Source organism: Chrysochloris asiatica, unplaced genomic scaffold, assembly GCF_000296735.1.
Source record: "Chrysochloris asiatica unplaced genomic scaffold, ChrAsi1.0 scaffold00174, whole genome shotgun sequence".
Taxonomy (NCBI): Eukaryota; Metazoa; Chordata; class Mammalia; order Afrosoricida; family Chrysochloridae; genus Chrysochloris; species Chrysochloris asiatica.
The window spans coordinates 1959228-1984811 of NW_006408692.1; the positions used below are offsets into that span (position 1 = coordinate 1959228).

Here is a 25584-nt window from a genome sequence, read left to right on the forward strand (position 1 = left end):
CCAGAGAAACAGTGACACCAGAGATGGAGACAGAGTTGATGATGTGAAGAGATGGAGCAGCTGGGGACACTAGACCCGGAGAGGGAGTGGGTCTGTATGTTGATGGCTGAAAGGCAGGCTTTCAGGGTGTAACCTTTCGTCGTCTGATGCATAGCGGGGATTGTAATCATTGCAATGAAACAAAATATGATAGGATGAATGTAAAGCTAATGTTCCCCCATGTAAACTATCATATAATTCACAATAAATACTTAAAATAAATAAAAGAAGAGGTAGTACTGGTAGTGCAGAGAAGGATTAGTAAAACAGGGAGGTAAGAAAAGAGAAGTCAAATATTAGAGTGAGTTTCTGTCTGACTTCCCCTGTCCTCACAGGAATGAACAGGCTCTAACAGCAGGTCAGCTGGAAAAGCTCCTAAAGCAATCTGTTCTCCCATTTCCACAATACCCTGTGATCAGCACCCCCTCCAGGAGTTCTGTTTTCTCAGTAGCCAGGGATCGTTATGAGTACAAGAAGGATGATAGTTACATAGTTGTAAGAGATTTCCTAGCATTCCTTATGTCCAGTGTTGGGCAGAAGATGCTCTGAGAAACCTATTAAATGCTAGGGATTCCCTGGTCTTTGATGTCATTTATCAAACCACGTAACGTCACTCAGGCTTTTTCTCCATTCTGAGAGTACCTTTTCTTGTGAGAAGTAGTAGCTAATTACTAGCTACAGAACAACAAGAAAAATTCACACCACTTTAGAAAGCTAGAGTCAGAATCTTCATTTGGCAGTTTCACCTACTTCCTCAGAAACCATCTTACAAATTAATAAGCAATAAAAGTCCTCATTTTTCATTAGCTTTCTTTTATCACTCTTAACTTTCTGAAAGAAGTTGGGAACAAAAAACATCAAGATACCTAGAGATTCAAAAGAACACATGTGAGACTGGATGGTCCAAAGAAACCAGACTCTCCATGTAATAAATAAAGAAAGGGAAATCACTGTTGTTACTGTTAGGTGTCATTGAATCTCTTCCCACTCATAGTGACCTTATGATTAAGCAGAATGAAACACCGTCCCGTCCTGTGCCATCCTCACAACTGTTGTTACGTTGGCGCCCATTGTTGCTACCACTGTGTGACTCCATTTCGTTAGGGATCTTCCTCTTTTTCACTTACCCTCCACTTTATCAAGCATGATGTCCTTCTCCAGGGACTGGTCCTTCTAGATAACATGCCCAGAAGATGAGAGATCCTTGTTTCTAAGGAGCATTTCGGCTGTACTTCCAATGCAGATCTGTCCATTCATTTAGCCAGTCCAACACCAATACCAAATTCAAATACAATGATTCTTCTCCTGTCTTCCTTATTCACTGTCCAGTTTTTGCATGCACATGAGGCGACTGAAAATATTATGGCTTCACCAGAGATGGAGGCAGAGACGGGGAGTTGGAGAGAGGAAGCAGGTGAGGACGAGGACTCTAGATTCATGGAAAGAGGGACTAAGAGCTAGAGGCCACAAGGCAGGCTTAAAGAATATGCCCTTTGGTGGTGTAAATTATTATATATGCCTGAGTGTTTAAAAAAAAAAGAGCTAAAATGAATGGAGAGAAGTGCTGTTAACTGATGGTACATGGAGGGGATTATAATCATTGTAATGAAACAAAGTGTATGATTTGTTGAATGTAAAACTGATGATCTGCCCTGCAAACTTTCACTCAATTCACAATAAAAAAAAGAAAGAAAATATTATGACTTGAGCCAGGTGCATCTTAGTCTTTAGAGGTCTAGATGGTTGCAAATGCAATAACCCAGGACTTTATATATATGTCCAAAAAGCAATTGTCAGCAGAGTAAAGTTAAATGGTTTGTCTCAGATTTCTAATTTAGATTGACTGTCTTCATGTAGAACTATTTATTCTTCATTTTTTAACAGGAGTTGTAAATAATAAATTTGTATTATAGCTGACTGAACAAGCAACCTTCAAAGATTGTAATACCTCTTCATACTGGGGTTGAAGGATAAGCACTGGATTGCAAGGTTGATGTGAACTCCAAGGTGGTGGTTTAAACCCACCAGATGCTCCTCAGAAACACTATACAGGGTCGCTGTGAGTCAGAACTGACTCGACAGCACTTAACAGCAACAACATAGACACAATGGCAGAAAGTCCAATGCCAGTGTTACCAGATCACTTCTCTCAGACATCAAACGCTGCATTTTCCTAGTTAAGATTCAGAAACCATAACTACATACAGAAGCAGTACTAGCTAGCATGTAAGCATAAACCCTAAAAACAGAATCCTCATTTCTTCAGAATTTAAAGGCAAAAAAGACAATACGATTCACAAAAGAATACTCTTACATGTTTTGCCGAACCTTATAAAAATCTTCCCTAAACCTTATAAAAATCTTCTCTAAACCTAAATGACTTTAATAAAAGAAAATTTCCTTTAAAAATTTCAAGTCTTACATATTATAGAGATATATTAAGAAAGAAGGAGCTCTGGTAGCATAGTGGTTACGAGTCGGGCTGCTAATCTCACAGTCAGCAGTTCGAAACTACCAGCTGTTCTGCAAGAGAAAGATAAGGCTTTTCTACCCCCGTAAAGAGTTACAGCCTTGGAAACCCTATATAAGGTCACTATGAGTCGGAACCACTCATAACAGCACATAACCACCACCAGCAGCATAGTAAGATATACCATATGGAATAAGAAATGTAAGGCTAAAAATCAATCCCACAGTAATTAAAGCCTGTTTGACCTTATCAATTGATATTTCAAACTAAGAATATCAAAATACTATCCTTTAAACTATAATTTAAAAAAAATTACGTAGTCTATAGCATACAAATATCTTAAGAAAAACAACAGTTGGTGAAAGAAGCTTATTAAACTAATTCTGAAAGAGGCTTTAAACATTTTATCTTAACATATCAACCTCATCACCACATTATCAATTGTGGTTAGATTTTCAGAGCATTGACAACAAATTCAAATAAAGATCCAAACAAAGATATTTTTAAAGTAAAAGCAAAATGTTTGCTGAAATCATACCTGTTTTAGGTCAGAATTTTCATTTTTTTCTTTCTCTGCATTTTCAATATTCACAAATTGTTGTTGAAGTTTCAACCTAAAAAGGGCAACACAAAAACGATGTTTTAATTAAGAATCCATAATTCATTTTGCATAATGACTATGCAAAACTTTCAACTCTACGGATCCTTGTGAAGAATGGGTACTACAGACCACCTGGTTGTGCTCATGAGGGGCCTGTACATAGACCAAGAGGCAATGGTTTGAACAGGGGATAATGAATGGTTTAAAATCAGGAACACTGTGTGCCAAGGATGCATTCTTTCACAATACTTATCCAATCTGTATGCTGAACACATAACCCAAGAAACTGGATTATTTGAAGAAAAACGTGGCATTATGATTGGAGGAAGACTCATTATTAACAACCTTTGATAGACAGCTAAGCAGTATTGCATTCTGTTGCACACTGGGTCACTATGAGTCCGAATTGACTCCAGGCAGCTAACAACAAACAGCAACATAATTCAGTTAACACACTGAACCAGGTAACCATTTGATTGTGCTGCATGCCTCTGTGACACCAGGCACTGTAACTATGCAGGGTGACAGACAGAATGATAAAGAGTCTGACTTCAAGCAACTAAGTTGTATTCATGTACAACGATCATGTAACACAAATTACTGAATGTGTAGATGATGACAAATCAAGCCTAGCTAAAGGGATAAGAGATTAACAACCTAGAGATAAGAGTCCTGGTGTGGCGCTGTGGGTTAATGTGCCAGACTGCAAAAGTCGGTGGTCCAAGCTCACCAGCTGCTCCTTGGAAACCCTATACAGGGTCGGAATCCACTCGACAGCACTTAACAACAACAACACACAGAGATAAAAATCTGATGGGTAAGATTTTGACATACATAAGGAACAACCTAACTAACATTCAGTAAAAAATATAGGAAGTTTTGTAAAGGGAACAGAAAGTAGCTGGGTTTAGAAAAGGCTATCTGATATCCACACAGTATTTTTCAGCTTACAAAATGATTTCATACACACTGCTACTTCATTTTCGTTCTACTATGCTAAGAGCTTTTTAATGCAGGCAGCATGCTCATCTTTGTGTCCTTAACCTACCACGGCATGGTACTGTAAGATCAGCACTGGACTGTGAACCATAAGGTCTGTGGTTCAGCAGTTATAACTCACCAGCTGCTCCTTGAAAACCCTACATAGTATTTCCTATGAGTCAGAACTGACTCCATGGCACTTAACAACAACAACAATTTGCATGTATTAATTCCTCATCATTCTGTGAAAAGACAGAGTAATCTTATCACAAGTTTACAGATCAAGATAACTTAGACACCAAGCACCCAAATTAAGATAAGACCAGAGTGTTCTAATACCCAAGGAAGTGTATCACAGCCCCACTTTATTATTATACTGCACTTTTACTGATTTGAAATTCAGGATGTAAAAGAAAAGAATGTAGTACAGGACATCAAAGGGTATTCTGCAATGTATTTTATGAGCTTTTCATCCTGAGATGAATGAACACTTACACCTTTGTGTCCTCTTGAAAGGGAATAATACATCCTTAGCCAGAGCCTTCAAATGCAAAGCATCTCTGGAGAACAAACAGCTAAGCTCATGAGGAAAACTTCTTATTAATTAGGTTTGGCAGGAACAGCTCCTCAAACTCCTCTTTTGAAACATTCCTCAAACACTTATCTTAAATATAATGCATTTGGCACTTATTTACCGTTTGGTATTATAAGCATGCCTTGTCTGCCCAGTTCGAATGTGTTTGAGGGACTACAATACTCTCAGAACCTAAAACTGGGCTTTCTGAACAATAAAATTTAATAAATATTTGTTGGTGGAGTGAATGGACCACTCCAAATACTGGATTCGACATTTAAATGCGTAAGATGACTGAAAAATATGAAAGAAAACCGAAAATAAGGCCCCATAACTTTCTGAGATATCTACATACAAATGCCGGAAACAATGGCACTAAGAGCAGAGGGCCAGATCAGATCTACCTCTTACTCCATTACCAGTGCCAGTCACATTCTTATTACAGAATTCTAGCTACACTACCACTCTCTCACAGTTGTGTGCATTTGCTGCATATCAAACGTTTATGGATGCTATTAATAAAGGCTTCTTTCTACAAAAACACGAAAATAAAAATACAGAACACTGAACACCAGTTCTAGCTCAATATTGCTCAATATTATATTGGAATAACTAGACAATGCAATTTTGTAAGTTAATCAGAGGCAAAATAAAAGTACAGAAAAAGTAAAACTATCTCTATTTGTAAATGATATGATAGTACACCTGGAAAATCCTAGACAATTCATAAACAAAACTAACTAAAACTATTAAAGAATTCACCAAGTTAGCAAGATAAAAATCAACATACATAAACAAACATTAACCAGTTAGAGAACAAAATGGAAGAGAAAAATACATGAGTGTTGACTGCGGATCCAAGCAAAAAGAAGTCTTTGACAACTTCAATCTTCATTTATTATGATATTCTTTATTAGTGCAGTTGTGAGGAGTTTCGTTTTCTTTACACTGAGGTGCAACCCATACCAAATATTTTGAGTCCTCTTCACTTTCAGCAAGCAAGGTTGTATTATCTGCATATCACTGGTTGTTAATGAGTCATCCTCCACACCAATGCAACATTTCTTTTCATATAATTCCAGCTTTTCAAATTATATGCTCAGTAAACAGACTGAATAAGAATGGTGAAAGACTACAACCCTGGTGCACACCTTCCCTAATTTTAAATCACTTAATTGTGCTGATGAGGGTATTGTACATAAACCAGGAGGCAGTTATTCAAACCGAACAAGGGAACAGCATACACAAGAACACACTCTAAACGGATGAGGAATACAAATGCAAAAAACAAAGCCACACAAAAACAAAAACAATTATGAATTCCTCTTCAGTGTCACTGCAGGAAAAGACTATGCCTAAAAATTCCAGAGGCAATACAAGATTGATTACATAATACATACTTTACAAATAAAAAAACTAACATGAACTCAAAAAACAACTATCAAAATGGCGAAAATATCTGCAACATAATCAAAGAAAAAGGGGCTAATATATATAATAGATAAAGAACTCGGGACTCCTGGTGTTGTGCTGTAAGATATGCACTGGACTGCTAACCACAAGGTTGGTGGGTCAAACCCATCTGCTGCTCCTTGGAAATCTTATACAACAGTGTCACTATACATCAGAACCAACTCAACAGCGTTTAACATCAGCAACAACACAAAGAACTCTTAAAAATCAAGGAGAAAAGGTCCAAAGAAACCTTTATAAAAAAGGGAAAGACACTGAGGTGGGACATTCCCACTTCAAAGGACAAGCAGACCAGCATGCAACAGCTAGAGGAACAGAAGATACTTCTTGAAAGAAAGAACCAGCAGGAAAAATCCAAAACAAAAATGGCAGTCTGACTGGCTACTACAAAAAAAAAACCAAGTTGTTCACTGGGGAGCCATCAAGGCAAGTGATGAAGTCTCTTCAGGACAAACCCTCCTGTAAGACTAAAACTCAAAGGGAACACATAAGCAGGCATGCAAGATTGCTGGTGACAACGTTGGTGAGTGGGAAAGGGGGAAAGGCAGCAATGAAGAAATGGGCTGAGTTCAACCACATTCCATAGACTCCCGTCAACCTGGATGAGAGAAAGAAGAGGAGGGGATGGTTGGTCCACCTCCTGAGCCCATGGACAAGGACACAGCCATGGAGGGTTAAAGCTGAGAGTGAAGCATCCAGCTGATATGAAGTGAGGGGAGATGCACAGAATGCCTAAAGTTGTAGACAGTATTCATTTGACTCACCCTCAATGGCTTGATGATCAGAACTCGACTAGAAGAAGATAAAAAACAATTTTTGATCAAGAAAACAAGTGTAAATTGCCACAATTTGATGAACTTGACGTATATTCATGGAGGTAGTAACTCAAAATACCAACCGAGAGGGAAGGAGTCTTCACACCATGTATCAATCTTATCCCCTCTGTATGCAGGGTTGATAGGGACAGGCATTAGACATTGGCTACCTAAAATGGGAGGGCTATAAAGGAACGAAGTGACTAGCTTACAAGCGTTCAAGAGAGAGTTTAGTTTAAGAGTGTGCAGAGGAGAAGGCAGAATCCCCACTGAATAGTTTTCATCTTGTTTAGACAGGTCTGGTGAAAAGAGATGGGGATATGACTCTTACGATTCAACAGTAATTGTTATCATAACTAACTGCAAATGTCACAACTGTGAAGGTGGAAGTTTTAAAACAAAAATGGGGGAATAGTTAATCTTACAGTCCAGAATCAGAGGACCCTAGGACCATCAAGGGAGAAGAGCACAAGCAGAAAGTAGGACCATATCCAGAGCAGCAACAACACCAGAGATGGAGGCAGAGATGAAGACATGGAGAGACAGAGTAGCTGAGGACTCTAGACTCATGGAAAGAGAAAGATTGTCTGCTGGTGGCCAGGACACATTGCAGAATGTGCCCTTTGATTGTTTAACTGATCATATATTTCTGAGTGGTTCTGTGTACACTTCCACCACCCACCCCCCAAAAAAACAAAAAAACCCCAGAGAGAATAGAAGCAAAATGATGATGCACAGAGGAGAATGTAATCATTGCAATGAAATGATGAGTGTAAAACCGACCGATGTTCTCCCATGTAAACTATCACTCAATTCACAATAAAAACTTCTATTTTAAAAAAAGGAAAGACATGAATAGACAATTCACCAGAAAGATATAAAAGTGGTCCTAAAATAAATGAAAAGCTGTTTACCCTCATTAATAATAAGATAAATTTCTCACCTATCGTATCAGAAAAATTAAATAGCACGACAACATACTCCATTGGCAAAGTTGTGGAGAAACATGAATTCTCTCTTATATTACTGGTGGGAAGGAAAAAAAATGATACAATTGTCTTGGATGGGAATGTGGCAATATCTAAGAAAACTTCATATGTATTTTCTTTAGATCCATTATTTACTTCAGAAAATTATCCTAAGTATATGCCTTCAGCAACATGAAAATATATAGTATATACAAAATTATTCATTACAGTTTTGTTTGTTATCACAAAACATTGCTAACTAAATATTCAAACATGAAAGAGTAATTGAATAAAGTATGGTACAGACAGATTTATTAAGTATGGTGAAAGGCTAGAACCCAGGCACACACATTTCCTTATTTTAAACCATTCAGCATCCCCTTGTTCTGTGAAAATGACTGCCATTTTCACCATAATGACATAAAAGGAGGAAAGCTTTCTGTACCTTCATTTGTTGAGGGGGTACAAATCAAATGAGGAGAAACAGTTGTAAACATCCATTAATAACTGGAATATAGAATATACAAAGTATGAAGCTAGGAAAACTGGAATTGTCAAAAATGAAATAGAATGCATAAAGATAGACATCCAAGGCCTGAGTAAGCTAACTGGCCATTTTGAACCAGAAAGTCTTATGTTTTACTATGCTGGGGGTGACAAATTCAAGAGGAATGGCATGGCATTCATCACACAAAAAAATTTCAGTATCTCTCTTGAAGAGTAATATTGTCAGTGATAAGATAATATCCATGGGTTTACAAGGAAGTTCAGTTAGTATTACTATTATTCAAATTTATGCACCACCACTTAAGTCAGTGATGATGAAATTGAAGAATTCTACCTACTGCTTCAGTCTGAAAATGACCAAACATGCACTAGAGATGCAATGATAATTACTAGTGATTGGAATGCAAAGAATGGAAACAAAAAGGATGATAATTAGCTGGAAAATATGGCTTGGTGACACAAATGATGCTGGATATAGCACGATAGAATTGTGCAAGACGACTTATTCATTGCAAATGCTTTTTTAAAACAACATCAAAGGTGTCTATACACATGGACTTCGCTAGTTGGAATACACAGGAATCAAACTGATTGTGTTTATGGGGAATATGACAGAAAAGCTTCGTATCATCAGACGCAGGGGCAAACTCTGGAACAGAACATCAATTTCTCATATGCAAGTTCAGGATGAAGCTGAAGAAAATCAAAACAATTCCAAGAGAACCAAAAAAAAAAAAAAATGCCCTTGAATATATCCCACCTGAACCATCTCAAGAACAGATCTGATGCTAATGGCCAAAGAGGAGAAGACTTATGGAATGGCATCAAGAACATCAGACAAGAAGAAAGCAAAAGGTAATTTAAAAGACAGGAAAAAAAGAAGAAACCAAAATGGATGTCAGAAGAGACTGTCAAATTTGATCTTGAACATAGAGAAGCTAAAGCAAACGGAAGAAATGAGAAGGTGAAAGAGCTAAACAGAACATTTCAAAGGGCAGCTTGAGAAAACAAAGTCAAACATTTTAACGAAATGTACAAAGGTCTAGAGTTAGAAAACCAAAAGGGAAGAACATGCTTAGCATTTCTCCAGCTGAAAGAACTGAAAAAAAAGTGCAAGCCCTGACTTACAATATTGAAGAATTCTATGGACAAAATATTGAAAAACATAGGAAGCATCAAAAGAAGATGGAAGGAATACAGAGTCACTGTACCATAAAGAACTGGTCGATGCTCAACCATTTCAGGAGGTAGTATATGACGAAGAACCTACGGTATTGAAGGAAAAAAATGAAACTGCACTGAAGGCACTGGCAAAAAACAAGGCTCCAGGAATTAACTGTTGTCAGACTTCACTTTGGTTGGATCCACTATCAACACTCATGGAAGCAGCAGACAAGAAGTCAAACAGCATATTTCCTTAGGGAAATCTGCTGTACAAGATGTTTTTAGAGTATTTCAGAACAAAAATATTAATTTGAGGACTAATGTGTGCCTGACCCATGCCACGGTATTTTGAATTCTATCACATACATGTGAAAGTTGGGCAATGAATAAGCAAGACTGGAGAATAATCAATGCATTTCAATTATGGTACTGGACAAGAATATTAAAAGTACCACACACTGCCAGTAGAACAAACAAACCTCTGTGGGAAGAAATACAGTCAGAGTGCTCCTTTGAAGCCAGTATGACAAGACTTCGTCTTTCATACTTTAGACATGTTATCAAGAGGGACCAATCCTTTTAAGGACATCATGCGTGGTAAAGAACAGGGTCAGTGAAAAAGGAAGAGCCCCAGTGAGATGGATTGGCACAGTTGACAGCAATGTGCTCAAATCTAACAATTAACTGTGGGGATGGTGCAGGACTGGGCAGTGTTTTGTTCTGTGGTGCAAAGAGTCGATATGAGTCAGAATAACTCGACAGTACTTAACAATAACTACAACAAAACATTTTGGTAATCTTGACATTACATCAAAATGAAAAGTTTGAAATATACAGACATATATAAACACATATCACCTAATACTCTGAAGTTCCCTTCTGGCCAACTCTTCTGCCATCTGTGAAGCCCGCAATTTCTCTTCACACTGATCCTTTTCAGACTGCCTCCAGACATCATGCTCCACTTTCATTTTCTCCAGTTCTGCTAATCTGTTCTCAAGCTCTAGTCTGAAACAATAGATGGTAATTATGTTACAAGAACTACAAACAAGACTGTACTACAGCAAAATGCTTTCATCTGCAAAGAGATTTAACATAAAAAAATACAATCAAGTACTTACTTTTCATCTTGTAATGCCACAAGTTTTTGATAACCTTCTTCCTTGGCAGCTTGTACTTTACGGATTAATTCACGATCCTTTTCGACTAAGAGCACTTTGTGGTGTTCAACAGCTGACCTGAGAATTTCATTGTCTGATTGCAATCCTAGTATTTGTTTAAGGAGAAAAATTACTATATTTAATATTATTGTTGTTGTTAAGTGCCGTCGAGTCAGTTCTGACCCATAGCGACCCTGTACAGGGTTTCCGAGGCTGTAAATTATCCAGGTGAAAATAATCACAATTAAAGGTAAACATAAAATGACAATACTATTAAAAAAACTGTAGAAAATATGTGTCTCTGGATGTATACTCTCAAAGATCTTAACATTACTAAACACATAAGAACCAAATATAAAGCACAGTTAATTTTTCTGTCATTAACATTTAAGCAAAAATACTTAAATAAAAGGTTATATATATTTATGGTGTCTTGGTGTGGTACTGTGGGTTAATTCGTTGGACTGCAAAGTTGGTTTGAACTGCAAGGTCAGTGGTTCAAGCTCACCAGTCGCTCCTCAGAAACCCTATACAGGGTCACAATGGGTTGAAACCAACTTGATGGCATTTAACAACAAGACTATATACTCATATACATTTATGTACATAGTGAGAGATGGTGAGATCAACTTTGAGTTCTGACATAGATACACCATAGACCTCATGATAATGAAGCAGGCTGGAACAGAGTTAATAAAGTGATAGAACCCTTCAAAATCTATGATCCTGGTAGGACAAAACATAAATAATAAGAAAATTTCAAACTTTTGCACTGTATTCACAAATCTTTTGCTTCCTTGTAAATAAATAATTCTTAATTAGAATTCTTAATTAGAAATCAAAATAGAACGCAAAACTAGACATCAAATTCTTTAAGTTCCTAAGAAATTTAGTAAATGTTTGTAAACCCATAATTTAAAATCAAGTAGAAATTGATACTAAGAACCATAACTCATGTTTGTTCAAGAAGGGCAGGTACAGGCCAATGACAGCTTATTTAAGAACATAAAAAAGCTACACATAATAAAATTATTGAGGAATATTGATGAGATGGCCATTCTAAAACTAAGGTGAAACTTATAAATAAGCCTAAAATGAACTAGGCTCCAAAACCAAGCTTTGGATATATATAAAAAAAAAAAATTTGGAGGGGCCTATAGTTAGTTGCACTGCATTGGTTCTGACTCACAGTGACCCTCCTGTGAGACACTGCCCCAGTGCTGCACTATCATCACAATTGTTCTTCACTTGAGCCCACTGCTGCCACTGTGCCAATCCATCTCATTGGGAATCTTCCTCTTTTTCAATGACCCTCCTTCTCCAGGGACTGGTCCCTCTTGATAATACGCCTGGACTATGAAGTCATGCCATCCTGGCTTTGAAGGAGCATTGAGCCTGTACTTCTTCCAATACATATCTGTTTGTTCTTCTGGCTGTCCGTGTACTTTTAATATTTCCTTTCTACACATTAACTCAAGGAACACTGGTAGCCTAATAGTTATGACTTGGGCTGCTCATCTCAAGGTCAGCAGTATGAAACTACCAGCTGTTCCACAGGAGAAAGATGAGGCTTTCTGTTCCCATACAGATTTACAGCCTCGGAAACCTTATGCAGGGTCACTAAGAGTCAGCAGTTCAAATTCACCAGCTGCTTCTTGGAAACCCTATGCTATGACTCGGAACCAACTTGACAGCACTTAGCAAAAACAATAACACATCTTTCTGGTATTCTCTGCTTTGAACCAAGATCCATCTCATACCAGGAATGACGATATCCCTTGTTCCATGTCGTTATCTAAACCTGGCTTGAACCTCTGGCAGTTCCCTTTCAATGTACTGTTACAGTCATTTTATAATTATCTTCAACAAAATTTTACTTGCATGAGACATTAATGATATTGTAAGATGATTTCCACATTCCATTGGGTCCCATCTCTTTGGAATGGGCACAAACATGAATCTCTTCCATTCAGTTGGCTAGGGAGTTGTCCTCCAAATTTTTTGACATAGATGAGTGAGTGCCTCCAGTGCTGCACCAGTTTGTTGAAAGATTTCAATTTGTATTTTATCAGTTCCCGGAGCCTTGTTCTTTGCCAATGCCTTCAGTGCTGCTTGTACTTTTTCCTTCAGTATCGTTGACTCTTGATAATACACTACTTCCTGAAATAGCTGAACATCGACCATTTCTTTTTGGAACAGTGACGCTGTGTATTCCTTCCATCTTCTTTTGATATTTTCAGTATCATTCAATATTTTACCTATAGAATCCTTCAATATTGCAATTCGAGGCTTGAACTTTTTCTTGTTTTTTTTCCAGCTTTAGAAACGCTGAGCATATTCTTTCTTTTTGGTTTTTTAAATCCAGGTTTTTTTTAAATATTTCATTATAGTATTTGACCTTGACTTCTCAATCTGCCCTTTGACATTTTTCTGTTCAGCTCTTTAAACATATAAAAAAATTTAACATATAAACAAAATAAAAATATTTTGTGTGATGTATGAGAGATGAAGTCTCTCGAGTCTGTCTTCTAAGGAAGATTTTTGCTGCAGTTTTTCCAACACAGATTTGTTCACTTTCCTGTCAGTCCATGGTGCTTTCAATAGTCTTCTCCAACAGCATAACTCCCATGCATCAATTCTTTGATAGTCTTTCTTATTTGCAGGCCTGGAACCCATCTATTTTCTTTACGTTCTTTATATTAAACATGATGAATAGGAAATAGTAACTATATGATCTAAATAGATTTAAAGTATTGTTTCCTCATTGTTAGGACTGGAAACCATCTATTTTTCTTATGGTATATATCTTGATCATGGTGGATAGAATCTAATAACTATATGATTTAAATAGATTTAAAACAAAAGCAAGGAAGTATAGAGATTCATTTTTACAGTTTCAGTCTATATATTAATCATATAACTATGACATAAACATGATTGATTTTTTTAAAATCTTAGATCATAGAATTAACATTTAACATAAACAAAACATGTATGTACTCTCAAAATTAAAATTTAATAGAGCAGAATATCTGGAAATAAAAATTCAGATTATTTTAATAATTTTACTTAGAGTTTATATCCAAAATTAATACTAAACTGCACAGGAAACAATACATTACCATCCAGTTCACTATGAATTTTATTCCTTTCTCTTTCTAGCTCACTCTTAGCTCTTGCTGCCTCCAACTTGATGTCTGTTATTTCCAGTTTGTTTGAATGTTTAAGTTCTTTCACCTGTTAATAAAAAATCGAAGTTATTATTGGTCTTTCTCTTACTATTAAGTGCTCAGACCCTGAAGCATAATTGGAAATGACAGTATAGAGTGCAAACATCTGCCAGGACAGGAGGTGCACCAGTGCCTCCAACGCTTTGTGGCACTAGATGACAACTAAGAAAACAGGTCATTCCTAATGAAAATCAGTCATTTCTTTACAAATAATTAGGTGGGATCATCTGTGTTAATTTTGCCTTAAAAGGTTATCTCAAATGTGATGGGAGTATACAATGGGCAAACTGATGAAAACTTCTTAGATATTATCAAAGATATTAATGCAATGAGTTGCTGGGCATGAAGGCTCAAGACCACAGTCTCAGGGGACACCTTGGTTACTTAGCCTAACACAGTCCACAAAGACAGTGTTGTGCATCCTTCTTTGGTAATGTCAGCGATCTTGAAAGCTCATGAGTGGCCATCTAAGTTGCAGCTATTGGTCTCTCTATGTGTAGAAGGTAGATGAGTGATGAAAACTAAAAAGGCTTGTAATCAATTAGTCCAATGGACGAAAGGAACTTGTAAACATCAGTATCCATGACTCTGAGACCAGAACAATTAGATGGTACCTGGCTTCCACTACCAACTGCTCTGACCCAATTTTCAGACAAGCAGTAGAAGAGTATATAAGGGGAACATAAAAAATTTCTTTCTGCCTCTAAACCCCTAGTTCTTTGTGATCAATTCTTAAAAATGACAGGTAACGTAAAAGGACCTTTTCCTAAATAAAACAGAGACTGGTACAATGTTGTACGTAATTTCAAGAGATTTAGTCTGCTGAAATTCCTTTGAACCAAGGCACCCTGCTTTTTACAAACGCTTTTCATGAAAACTCTGTCCTTTACATTTACTTTGATTTTGAAAACAATGACAGTGAGTATTCAGAGATTAAGGGAGCACAGTGGTTCCTCAGTTCCAGCCTGCCAGCCACTCCATGGGAGAAAGGTTAGGTTTTCTGCTCCAGATTTAAAAACCTACAAACTCTATACAGGGTCACTAGGAATCAGAACTGATCCAAGGACACTTAACAACAACTTCTAATAAAACTTTAATAAATATGTAAAATGATATTGTTAAGTGCCACTGAGTTGGTTTCGACTCATAGAGACTCTGTATAGGGTTTCCGAGGAGCAGATGGTGACCTTAAACCTTAAACCGCCAATACTGCAGTTCAAACCGACTTTGCAGTCCAGCGCATTAATCCACAACGCCACACCAGGACTCCGTAAAATAATGGTTTGTTGTTAAGTGCCTTTGAGTCTGTTCTGACTCATAGTGACGCTATAAATGGTTTCCAAGGAGCAGCTGGTCAGTTTGAACCACCGACCTGCGGTTCAAGGCAACCTTGCAGTCCAGTGCATTAACAGAGCCACACCAGGTCTCCAAAATGATGGTACTAAGCTTTTCATAAGGGCTCAGACAGAACCTTTTGGATTAAACACCCATAGGAAAACATATATATATATAAGCATATAATGAAATGTAACTGAAAAAAAAAAATAGTATCCAAGAATCTGGATGCAAACTTCAAAGAATAAGTACATAAAATAGGGTCTCTTTCAAAGGTCTTGCAATGGTACGACCTCATTAGCTAATAAGGATAAGTCTGTGGCATGTCTCCTTAAAACTGTTTATTTTATTGGCATTCTCAAAATCAAAAAAGGTAACTAGAAGAATTTTACCTCACTGAAAGTAAAAGATTGTCATTTTCAGGCTATCTTTGGTAATGCCTTTGAACCCAAGACATTGATAGTAACACTGGCATAGCTTTGTTCTAAAACCAGATATTTACAAATCTGAATAACCTGGACAAATACTCCCCAGGTGTTCCTTTGCAATGCAAACCACCATTTGCTAGAATTGCAAAATGTTGACTAAAAATTCAAGTTGCAAAGAACACTGACAGTAATTTTTCAAAAACTATTTTTAAATTCATCATTCCAAAGAAATCTTTTTACTTGCAAGATATCGAAGGAAAATCTGAGTTGAAGGATGTTTTTAAAAGCTTTAATTATATACAAAATAATGCAAGTATGCCTTTAAAATGGCAGGCAACTCTTAATAATTTGTTAATAAACACTGAGAAATAAATAATACTATACTAAATTGCTGTTCTTCCTAAAGCTTACAAAGAATGCCCTATAAAATCAAAAAACCAATTTATTAATTATGAGAAAAATTATAATGGGAATTAGAATAAGTCTGGAGTCCTAGTGTGGCACTGTGCGTTAATGCACCAGATGGTAAAGCCATTTGAATTGCAAGGTCAGCAGTTCAAGCTCACCAGTCGCTCCTCAGAAACCCTATACAGGGTCGCTATGGGTCAGAACTAACTTGAGTGCACGGAACTAACTCGAGTGCACGAACTTCTAGAGTAAGTCTAGAAGGTACTTCTTCTTGCGGTTAAGTGTTGTAGAGTTTATTTTGACTCATAGTAACCCTGAATAGGGTTTCCGAGGAGCAGCTGTTGGATTTGAACTGCCAATCGTGGTTCACAATTCAGTGATTTGGTGGTTGTGGTTATGTGCCAGGGAGTCAGTTCTGACTCACAGCGACTCTGTACAGGGTTTCCAAGGCTGTAAATCTTTATGGGCACAGAAAGTCTCATCTTTCTCCTGTGGAACAGCTGGTAGTTTCGAAGTGCTGACCTGAGGTTAGCAGCCGGATTCATAACCACTATGCTACCAGTTCGTCCATATTATTCATAGAAAGGGAGTCCTGGTGTGGCATTTTAGGATAAACACTTGAACTACAAGGTTGCTGGTTCAAACTCACCAGCCATTCCTAGGAAACCCTATACAGAATCAATATCAGTTGGAGTCTCCAACTTCATGGCACTTAATAACAGCAGCAACAATTTATAGAAAAGCACAACTAATTGGTCATTTCTGCATAATAAATTGTTATATAAGTTTTTCATTTTTAATCAACAAAACAATTATTTTGGTATTTTTAGGAAATTAATTACTTTACAATTTGTGTAACTATGTTCAATTGTCAGGATTGCAGAGATGTGAAACTAAAGAAAAACCTGACTTATTTATATCCATACATGAGTAATTTGAATGCAGAGAGGACAAGTAGCTTGTATTTACCATTTGTTTGGTAGCAAAAGTAGGCTTGGAAGTCAGATCTCACTTGTTTCCTGACTTCCTGTCCAGTGTTCTTTCAATTTTAATGAATGTAATTTAGCTGAAAAATGTTTTTTCGTTTCAGTAAATCTCAGAGTGAAATGAATAGCAAATAGGTTTTTATTTTGTAGCTGTGCTTGAAGTTACCATGAAATAAATCAACTTTCTACAAAATAAGATGAGTCTAATTTTCCACCTCATGTTTAAAGCAACTATAGTGTGGTTTGTTAATGAACTGCTATGTTATTTTTAACCATTTACAGTTAGCATAATGGCAGGTTATAATTACATTTGTCATACAGATTGAATTTTCATTGAACTTGCACTGAAAGTTTTTTTTAAAGCACTTATAGTCCAAATTCTTCCTGTCTATGAAATTATAATTAGCAAAAACCAATCTACAGAAAGTTTAAATGTTAAAATATGTCTTAGTTGCTTTCATGTAGCTAAACATTGTTTTATAAGGCCTGCTTTCACAGAAAAGAAAAAGTTCTTTTCTGTGAAAGGAAAGGAGATACAAAAATGCAAAACCTTTGTCAGCGTAAGTTAGCCATTTTATGTAGTGCCATTTTAATCTACACATTAACTTGGGAAGTGTCTTTTGTGGTTAGCAGTGACAGCAGCACAATGCTCACTTTTCTGTTTGTTTCCTTTATGTAAGAAATATACATTCAACTAATCCTGCAAAGTTTTCAGGAATGTTCAGAGATGCAGTCTCTCCCTGTTAGACACATTCATATTTTTATCCTTACCCTCTTTAGTTCTGGGATTTTTTCCTTTACCCGCGTATCCCTGTCATACCATACTTTATACCTATGACTCATGTGTATTTGTAGTTTTTTACTTTGATTCCATAATTTTATGCATTAATATGTCAGAGTATGTGTTTATGTGACCTTTCTATTTGTATTGGGAGCCCTGGTGTGGTGCTGTAGGAGAAGCATTGGACTATTAACTGCAAAGTACGCAGTTCAAACCCACCAGCCACTCCTTGGAAACCCTATACAGGGTTATGCTATGAGTTAGAACTAATTCAGCTGCATTTAACAATAATATTTGTTGAATAAATGGATAAATTGTTGGTGTTGTTAAGTACTGTTGAGTTGGTTCCTTAGTTATGAGACAAGGGATTAATAAAAGTTATAAGAAAGAAGAATCTATAGAATTTGATTCAGAATTTAATAATGTTATGAGGAGCTTCAAAGAGTTTACGGAAAATTTCCATCATCATTTAATTCCACTTTTCATGAACTTTTTGAAGTCCCGTCATTTATGTGTATGTATATATGTGATTGGGGCAGGGGTTGGTGGTGGTGGTAGGTTATGAGGGAGGCAGAATATAAATCTAACTTAAGCCTTTACTGCCAAAACCTCAATTCTTTTTAAACTTCCCTCCCTTCTGCCCTTCCCACCCCCCTTTTTCTTTCAGTTTCTGTTGATTCTGACTTCTAGTGACCCATGTGTCAAAGCATAGAACAAATGCTCCACAGCTTCCAGTGGCTGATTTTTTTTCTCAGTGACTGGCCACGGCTTTCTTCTGGGCACCTCTGAGTAGATGCAAGTAGCTCACCTTTTAGTTAGCAGCCAAGCACATTAACCATTTGTCCCACTCAGAGAGTTCTTTTAAGCCTTTGGGAAATGTGAATAATTTCAATACTTTCCATACAATGCACCCATCACATACTATTTTTCAGTCTTCTTGAGACATCTCTATTGAAGGCTGAAAAAGTCTTTTTCATAAGTAGCATTTTTGTGGTGCTGTAGGTTAATGCGCTGGCCTGTAAGGTCAGTTTGAACCGCAAGGTCAGCGGTTCAAGCTCACCAGCAGCACCTCAGAAACCTTATACAGGATCACTACGAATGGCTGGTGGATTTGAACCCTATGCAGGGTCATTATTAGTTAGAACAAACTGGATGACACACAGCAACAACATATGTATATTTACACCTTACGTTTAATGTTTTCACATCTCATGCAATTTTCACTGCAACTGTATAAAGTATGAATTAGCGCCATCTTCTAGTGGAAGACACTAAAAGTATTTAGAGAGAAAGTCAATTACCTAAGGTCACACAGCTAGAAAGAGGAAGAATTGAAATTTGAATCTAGTTAGCCTAAATCAAAACGTGGCATTCTTATTCAATACAGTAGTTTATAGGAGCTCTGGTAGCGTAATGGTTACATATCAGACAAGGTCAGCAGTTCGAAACTACCAGCTGTTCTGCAGGAGAAAGATGAGGGTGTCTGCTCCCGTAAAGATTTACAGCCATGGAAACCCTGTAAAGGGTTGCTATGAGTCGGAACCGACTCCAAGGCACACAACAACAATAACAGCAGTAGTCTATAAAATACTCAGATTGCTATAATACTTCTTCACTACTCATCTATCAGTTTGTTGTGCAAACAACAGAGCCTTGTTTGTGTATTACTATAATACTAGAATCTGTGCTGTCGATGGATTCACCATAGAATAAGCACTGGATTGCTAACTACATGGTCGGTGGTTCAAATCCACCAGCCATTCCTTAGAAACCCTATAGAGGGTTGCTGAGTCAAAAGCTGAACAGAAAATTTCAAAGATCAGCTCAAGAAGATAAAGCCAAATATTACAACAAAATGTGCAAAGATCTGGAATCAGAAAACCAAAAGGAAGAACATGCTCAGCATTTCTCAAGCTAGGGGAACTGAAGAAACAATTCAAGCCTCGACTTTCATTATTGAAAGATTCACTGGGCAAATTCTTGAATGATACAGAATGCATCAAGAGAAAATAGAAGGAATATACAGAGTCACTGTACCAAAAGGAAATGGTTAACGTTCAATTGTTTCAAGAGGTAGCGTATGATCAAGAGTCAATGATCCTGAAGGAGGAAGTCCAAGGTACATTGAAGGAATTGGCAAAGAACAAGGCACTAAGAATTGATGGAATAAAAATTGAAATCTTTTAAGAAAATGAGGTGGCACAGGAGGCACTCACTCATCTCTGCCAAGAAATTTGGAAGGCAACTATCTGACCGACTGATTGGAAGAGATCCATATTTGTACTCATTCCAAAAAGAGGTGACCCAATGGAATGAGAAAATCATCGGACAATCTCTTTGATATCACATGCGACTAAAGTTGTGCTAAAGGTAATACAGAAACGGCTGCAAGCATACATTGACAGAGAACTTCCAAAGGTTCAAGTCGGATTCAGAAGAGGAAGTGGAATGAGGGATATCATTGCTGATGTCCAAAGGATCTTGGCTGAAAGCAGAGAATATCAGAAAGATGTTTACCTGTGCTTTATTGACTACGCACAGGCTTTCGATTGTGTGGATCATGACAAGCTATGTATGGACAACATTGTGAAGTATGAGTATTCCGGAACACTTAATTGTGCTCATGAGGAATCTGTACCTGGACCAAGAAGCAGTTGTTCAAACAGAACATGGGAACACTGAATGGTTTAAAATTTAAAAAGGTGTGTGACAAGGTTGTATTCTTTCACCATACTTATTCAACCTGTATGCTGAGCAAGTAATCTCGAGAAGCTGGGTTATATGAAGAAAAACATGGCATCAGGACTGGAGAAGAGTCATTAACAACCTGCAATAGGCAGATGATACAAACCTGTGTGCTGAAAGTGAAGAGCACTTAAAACATTTACTGATGAAGATCAAAGAGCACAGCCTTCAGTGTGGATTACATTTCAGTGTAAAGAAAACAAAAATCCTCACCACTGGACCAATAAATAACATTCTCATCAATGGAGAAAAGACTGAAGTTGTCAAGGACTTCATTCTTCTTGGATCAACTATCAACACTCAAGAAATCAAACAATATATTGCATTAGGCAAATCTGCTGCACAAGACCTTTTTAAAGTGTTGAAGAGCAAAGATGTCAGCTTGAGGACTAAGGTGTGCCTGACCCAAGCCATGGTATTTTCAATAACCTCATATGCATGTCAAAGTTGGATAGTGAATAAGGAAGACCATAGAAGAATTGATGCTTTTGAGTTATGGTGTTGGAGGAGAATATTGAAAGTGCCATGGGCTGCCAAAAGAACCAATAGATCCATTTTGGAAGAAGTGCAGTCAAAGTGCTCCTTGGAGGCCTAGGTGACCAAACTTTGTCTCTCCTACTTTGGACATATTGTCAGGAGGGACCAGTTGCTGGAGAAGGATATCATGTTTGGTAAGGTCAGAGAAAAAGAGGAAGACCCCCAATGAGAAGGATTAGCCAAGTGACAGTATCGATGGACTCAAGCGTGGCAACAGTTGTGAGGTTGGCCCAGGATCGGGCAGTGTTTCATTCTGCTGTGCATAAGGTCGCTATGGGTCGGTACCGACTCAACAACAACAACAACATGAGTCAGAACCAAACCACACCAACAACACATTCCAAATAAATAGCAGGTTTACCCATGCTGGACAGGTTTTAGCGGCTCTTCCAACTAAGACAGTCTAGGACAAAAGGCCTTGTAATCTAATTCCAATCATCAGCCACTGAAAACCTTCTGAAGGTATCAGAATACTGCCTCACTCACTCACTGTGGGCATGTCATCACCAGGGATCAATCACTGGAGGAGAATGTTGTTGCTGTTGCCAGTCAAGTCGATTCTGACTCCTAGAACCCTATAGGGCACAGGAGAACTACTCTACAGTCTCCATCTTTATGGAGGCAGACCAACTTCATCTTTCTTCCTCAAAGCAGAGGGGGGTCAATCTGGCAAACTTTCCGTTAGCAGCCAATCAATTAACTATTGTGCCACCAGGGCTCCTTTGTAGGAGAACATCATGCTTAAAGAATCAAAGGATCAGCAAAAGTGAGGTAACCCTTTAGTGATATGGACTGGCACAACAGTCATGAAGATGGACTTGAGCATGCCAGCGATCAAGAGGATAACACGAGACAGAGCAACATTTAATTACTGAGGACATAAGCTCACTATGAGTGGGGAGTCAACTCAATAGCAGCTCTCTATTCATCTATCTATCTCCCTACCTATCCTATTTCTGTATAGTAGATTTCTTACATATACTCTATTTGAGGGGATAAAATCCTACACATTACTGGGGGGTGGGGAGAGGAAGCTCTTTCTGGACCATTCAAATTATTATACTACTTTAAAAAATAACAAATGAATATTATGCTATTGATATTAACGTATTCATTAAACAAATATTCATATATTGCCTATTATATGACAATGGTGTTGTAGAAGCTAGATATACAGTAGTTACGAAAGCAATATCTTTGTTCTCCTGGTGCTAACATTTGGTGGGAGATTGAGGAGATAAAGAGAGCAAAGAAGCATGTACATAAATAATATCAGACAGTGTTAGTAGCTTTGAAGAAAAGTACAGCAGGTTAGGATGATAGAGACTGAGGTAGAGGGAGAGAAAAGATGCTATTTTTATCAAATGAAGACAAGGAAGGTCTCCTGATAAGGCAACATTTGAAGGAGGTGAGAAAGCAAGTGATATTGTTATTTTTGCGGGAAGACCATGTCCGACAAGTGAGTGCAAAGGCCCTGAGATAAAAGTGAGGCTGCTCAAAGAAGAATGAGCAGGCCAGTGATACAGGAGTGAATCAAGGCAGGGGAAATGAACAGTGATGGCCCATCACACAGAGCTCTGAATAGTAGGAACCTTTGTTTTTATTCTGTATAAGATGAAAACTCTTTGGAAAAGTTTGAAGAAAAGAATGACATGATCTGACAATGGTTTTAAAAGGATCACTTTTATTGCTCTATAAAAAAGAGCCTCTATAGAGAGAAAGGTAGAGAGTAGAATGACCAATAAGGAAGCCATTGTAGTATCTGAGCCTAGAGACACCACGGATTGAACTAGAGTGGTCACAGTGGTTGTTGTTAAGTGCTGTCGAGTCGGTTCTGACTCATAGCGACCCTGTATAGAGTTTTTGAGAGGAAGCTAGTGAGTTTAAACCACCAACCTTGTGGTTCAATTGACCTTTCCAGTCCAGTGCTTACCCTATAGCACCATACCAGGACGTGAGAGTGGTCAGTCACAGGGGAGGTGGTAAGAATTCGTCAAATTCTATATATATTTGGAAGGGAGTATGATAGGATAAAAACAATTCTAAAATAGAGAACTAATCTATGTAACACAAAATTTCTTTATCATTCTATTGTATCAAGAATGAAGCAGAAGGATAAGATGACTTACTTTACTGGTCAATATATTCACTTCTCGTTCAGCTTTATGCAATTTACTGATTAAAAAAGTATTTTGTTCATTGCTTGATTGTAGCTCTTTTTCCAAACGTTCACACTGTAGTTTAGCTGACTGTTTTTCAGCCTTTCATTAAAAAAAAAAATATGTATTTCAAAATTTGTTCTTAATTTTTTGATTATATATAAATAAGCACCATTTAAAATACCTGTATGATCATAATACCAAGACTTAATCAAAACCCCAACATGCAAAATATTAACATGCAAAGTAACAAGGATTTTCTCAAACTACTTTGGTCAAATTGAAATAAAAAATATTTGTTCCATCAAATTAAAGAAATAGTCACTTATATACAAAAATAAGATTTCACTATTAGACCACAATATTACTTTATCATAGAACATACCTACCTGGTAGTCTCCCTTGCCAGAAGATTTGGGAGAACCAGGAATTATACAACACAAAGATGTCTGACAAACAACATATCAGCAAAATAAAAGTCATGGACTTCTCTCATGGGAGTATCTGAGGCACTCGCTTGATACCTATTTATTCTTGTTTTCATAATTAAAACAAACACTTTTGGTGAGGTTTAAAGTCTACAGCATATATGAAAAAGCAAATTAGAAGGTGGAAGAAAGAGCTCCTTGACAGTTTTAAGTGATAACTTCAACTCTAAGACAAAGAAAACTTTTAAACACACAATAGATTTAAGAATTCAAAATTTTCATCTAATCTGGCAGTGCCTTTTGAAGTATGGGCAAAGAGCTTTTGGCCTCATCACACAAGATTCTCAATGGAGACTGTAAGTTGTCAAAGAAAACTGCTGGTTAGTAATACTCATAGTAAGTTCTGTTGTAACACTGTAGGATAAGCATTGGGCCACAAGGTCGATTTGAGCTGCAAGGTCAACAGTTCCTTGGAATCAGCCATTCCTTGGAATCCCTATTCTACTCTGTTGCTATGAGTCAGAGGAGCTCTGGTAGCGTAGTGATTACGAATCAGGCTGCTAACCTCAGGGTCATCACTTCGAAACTACCAGCTGTTCCATGGGAGAAAGATGAGGTTTTCTGCTCCTGTAGAGATTTACAGCCTCAGAAACCCTGTACAGGGTCACTTTGAGACGGAACTGACTCCACGGCACATAACAACAAGTCTTTAATCAAGGATGGAAAACTAAACGCTCTTTAAAAATATCTGTACATAAAATACTTATTTGAAAAATATTTGGCATTGAGAAGCTTCAGTTTTTTAACATCTCATTCCCTATATATTTAAAATATGATACCAAATATGAACAAATAATCTAGGAAAAAAAAACCTTTTCCTCAAATATAAAATGACACATGATAGTCAAAAAGTAAATGGAAGAGAAATGCTTAATATCATGTGCTTATTTTAATTAAATCTGATAAATGGAAATGTCACAAATGAGCATTCCATCTTTTGTCATCATTCAACTTACTCGGAAAGTAATCACTTTAAATGGCCTCAATAAAACGTTTCACACTGGGATCACATGCTATACTTAGCCACAACTATCCCACATATTCTGTCACTGGAAAAATACATTAATGATGGAAAGACAAGAACATAAACAATTTTAGTGTAAAGCGCTTCATGTCTAAAGTCCAACAAGACTGCCAACTTTAATTCAGGACACAAGCAAATACAGCCAGAAGCTTCATTCAAGAAATAAAAAGGTGGCTTCTATTCTTCAATATATATCAATGTACTGCTTGTTCACTCTGCTAAATGGACAAAAAAATAAAATAAACATTTTGGATTTGCATACTGATTTTAATTACAACTAGGTGCCTACTAATTTTCTTCCAGCCCCAATAATTTCACAATTCTCCTACCAGAATTGAGAAACGCTTTGGATTGGTCAAAAATGAATCAAACCCAGTTAACTGGAGTATTTGCTAAATGTTAGGCACCAAGAACCAAGAGAAGTCAGCCTATCTGATTAGAAAGAAAACCAAGAATTTTTTTAAGGGAATAAGACTCTAAGAGGATGACTCTTAACTTTCTCTAGTGAATGCAGGGAAATAATTCCGTAAAGGCTCATATGCATTAGTGGCCAAGCTGAAATTTATTAGTCTGGCAAGAAGCTGTCATAAGATATATCTGTATGGAATTTCTTTTCCAAAAAGAATTTATGATTTTAAGGTCTGAAACCCCATTGTCAGGAAATTACTATCTAGGAAGACATTGTACTCTGGTTTGAGATGACTTCTGTCA

At 37.2% G+C, this 25584-nt stretch overlaps 1 protein-coding gene across 1 annotated transcript in view; it reads right to left on the reverse strand.

Annotated features, from left to right (window-relative positions):
- CCDC41 (coiled-coil domain containing 41) overlaps nucleotides 1-25584 on the reverse strand; it is a 122362-nt gene that overhangs the window by 34210 nt on the left and 62568 nt on the right. Inside the window, exons 6-10 of the mRNA XM_006871810.1 lie at nucleotides 23332-23463; nucleotides 13875-13989; nucleotides 10714-10858; nucleotides 10451-10600; nucleotides 3048-3123 (exon numbers count right to left, since the gene is read on the reverse strand). Of these exons, the coding sequence (XP_006871872.1) occupies nucleotides 3048-3123; nucleotides 10451-10600; nucleotides 10714-10858; nucleotides 13875-13989; nucleotides 23332-23463 (618 nt within the window). The remainder of the gene's footprint in view (nucleotides 1-3047; nucleotides 3124-10450; nucleotides 10601-10713; nucleotides 10859-13874; nucleotides 13990-23331; nucleotides 23464-25584) is intronic.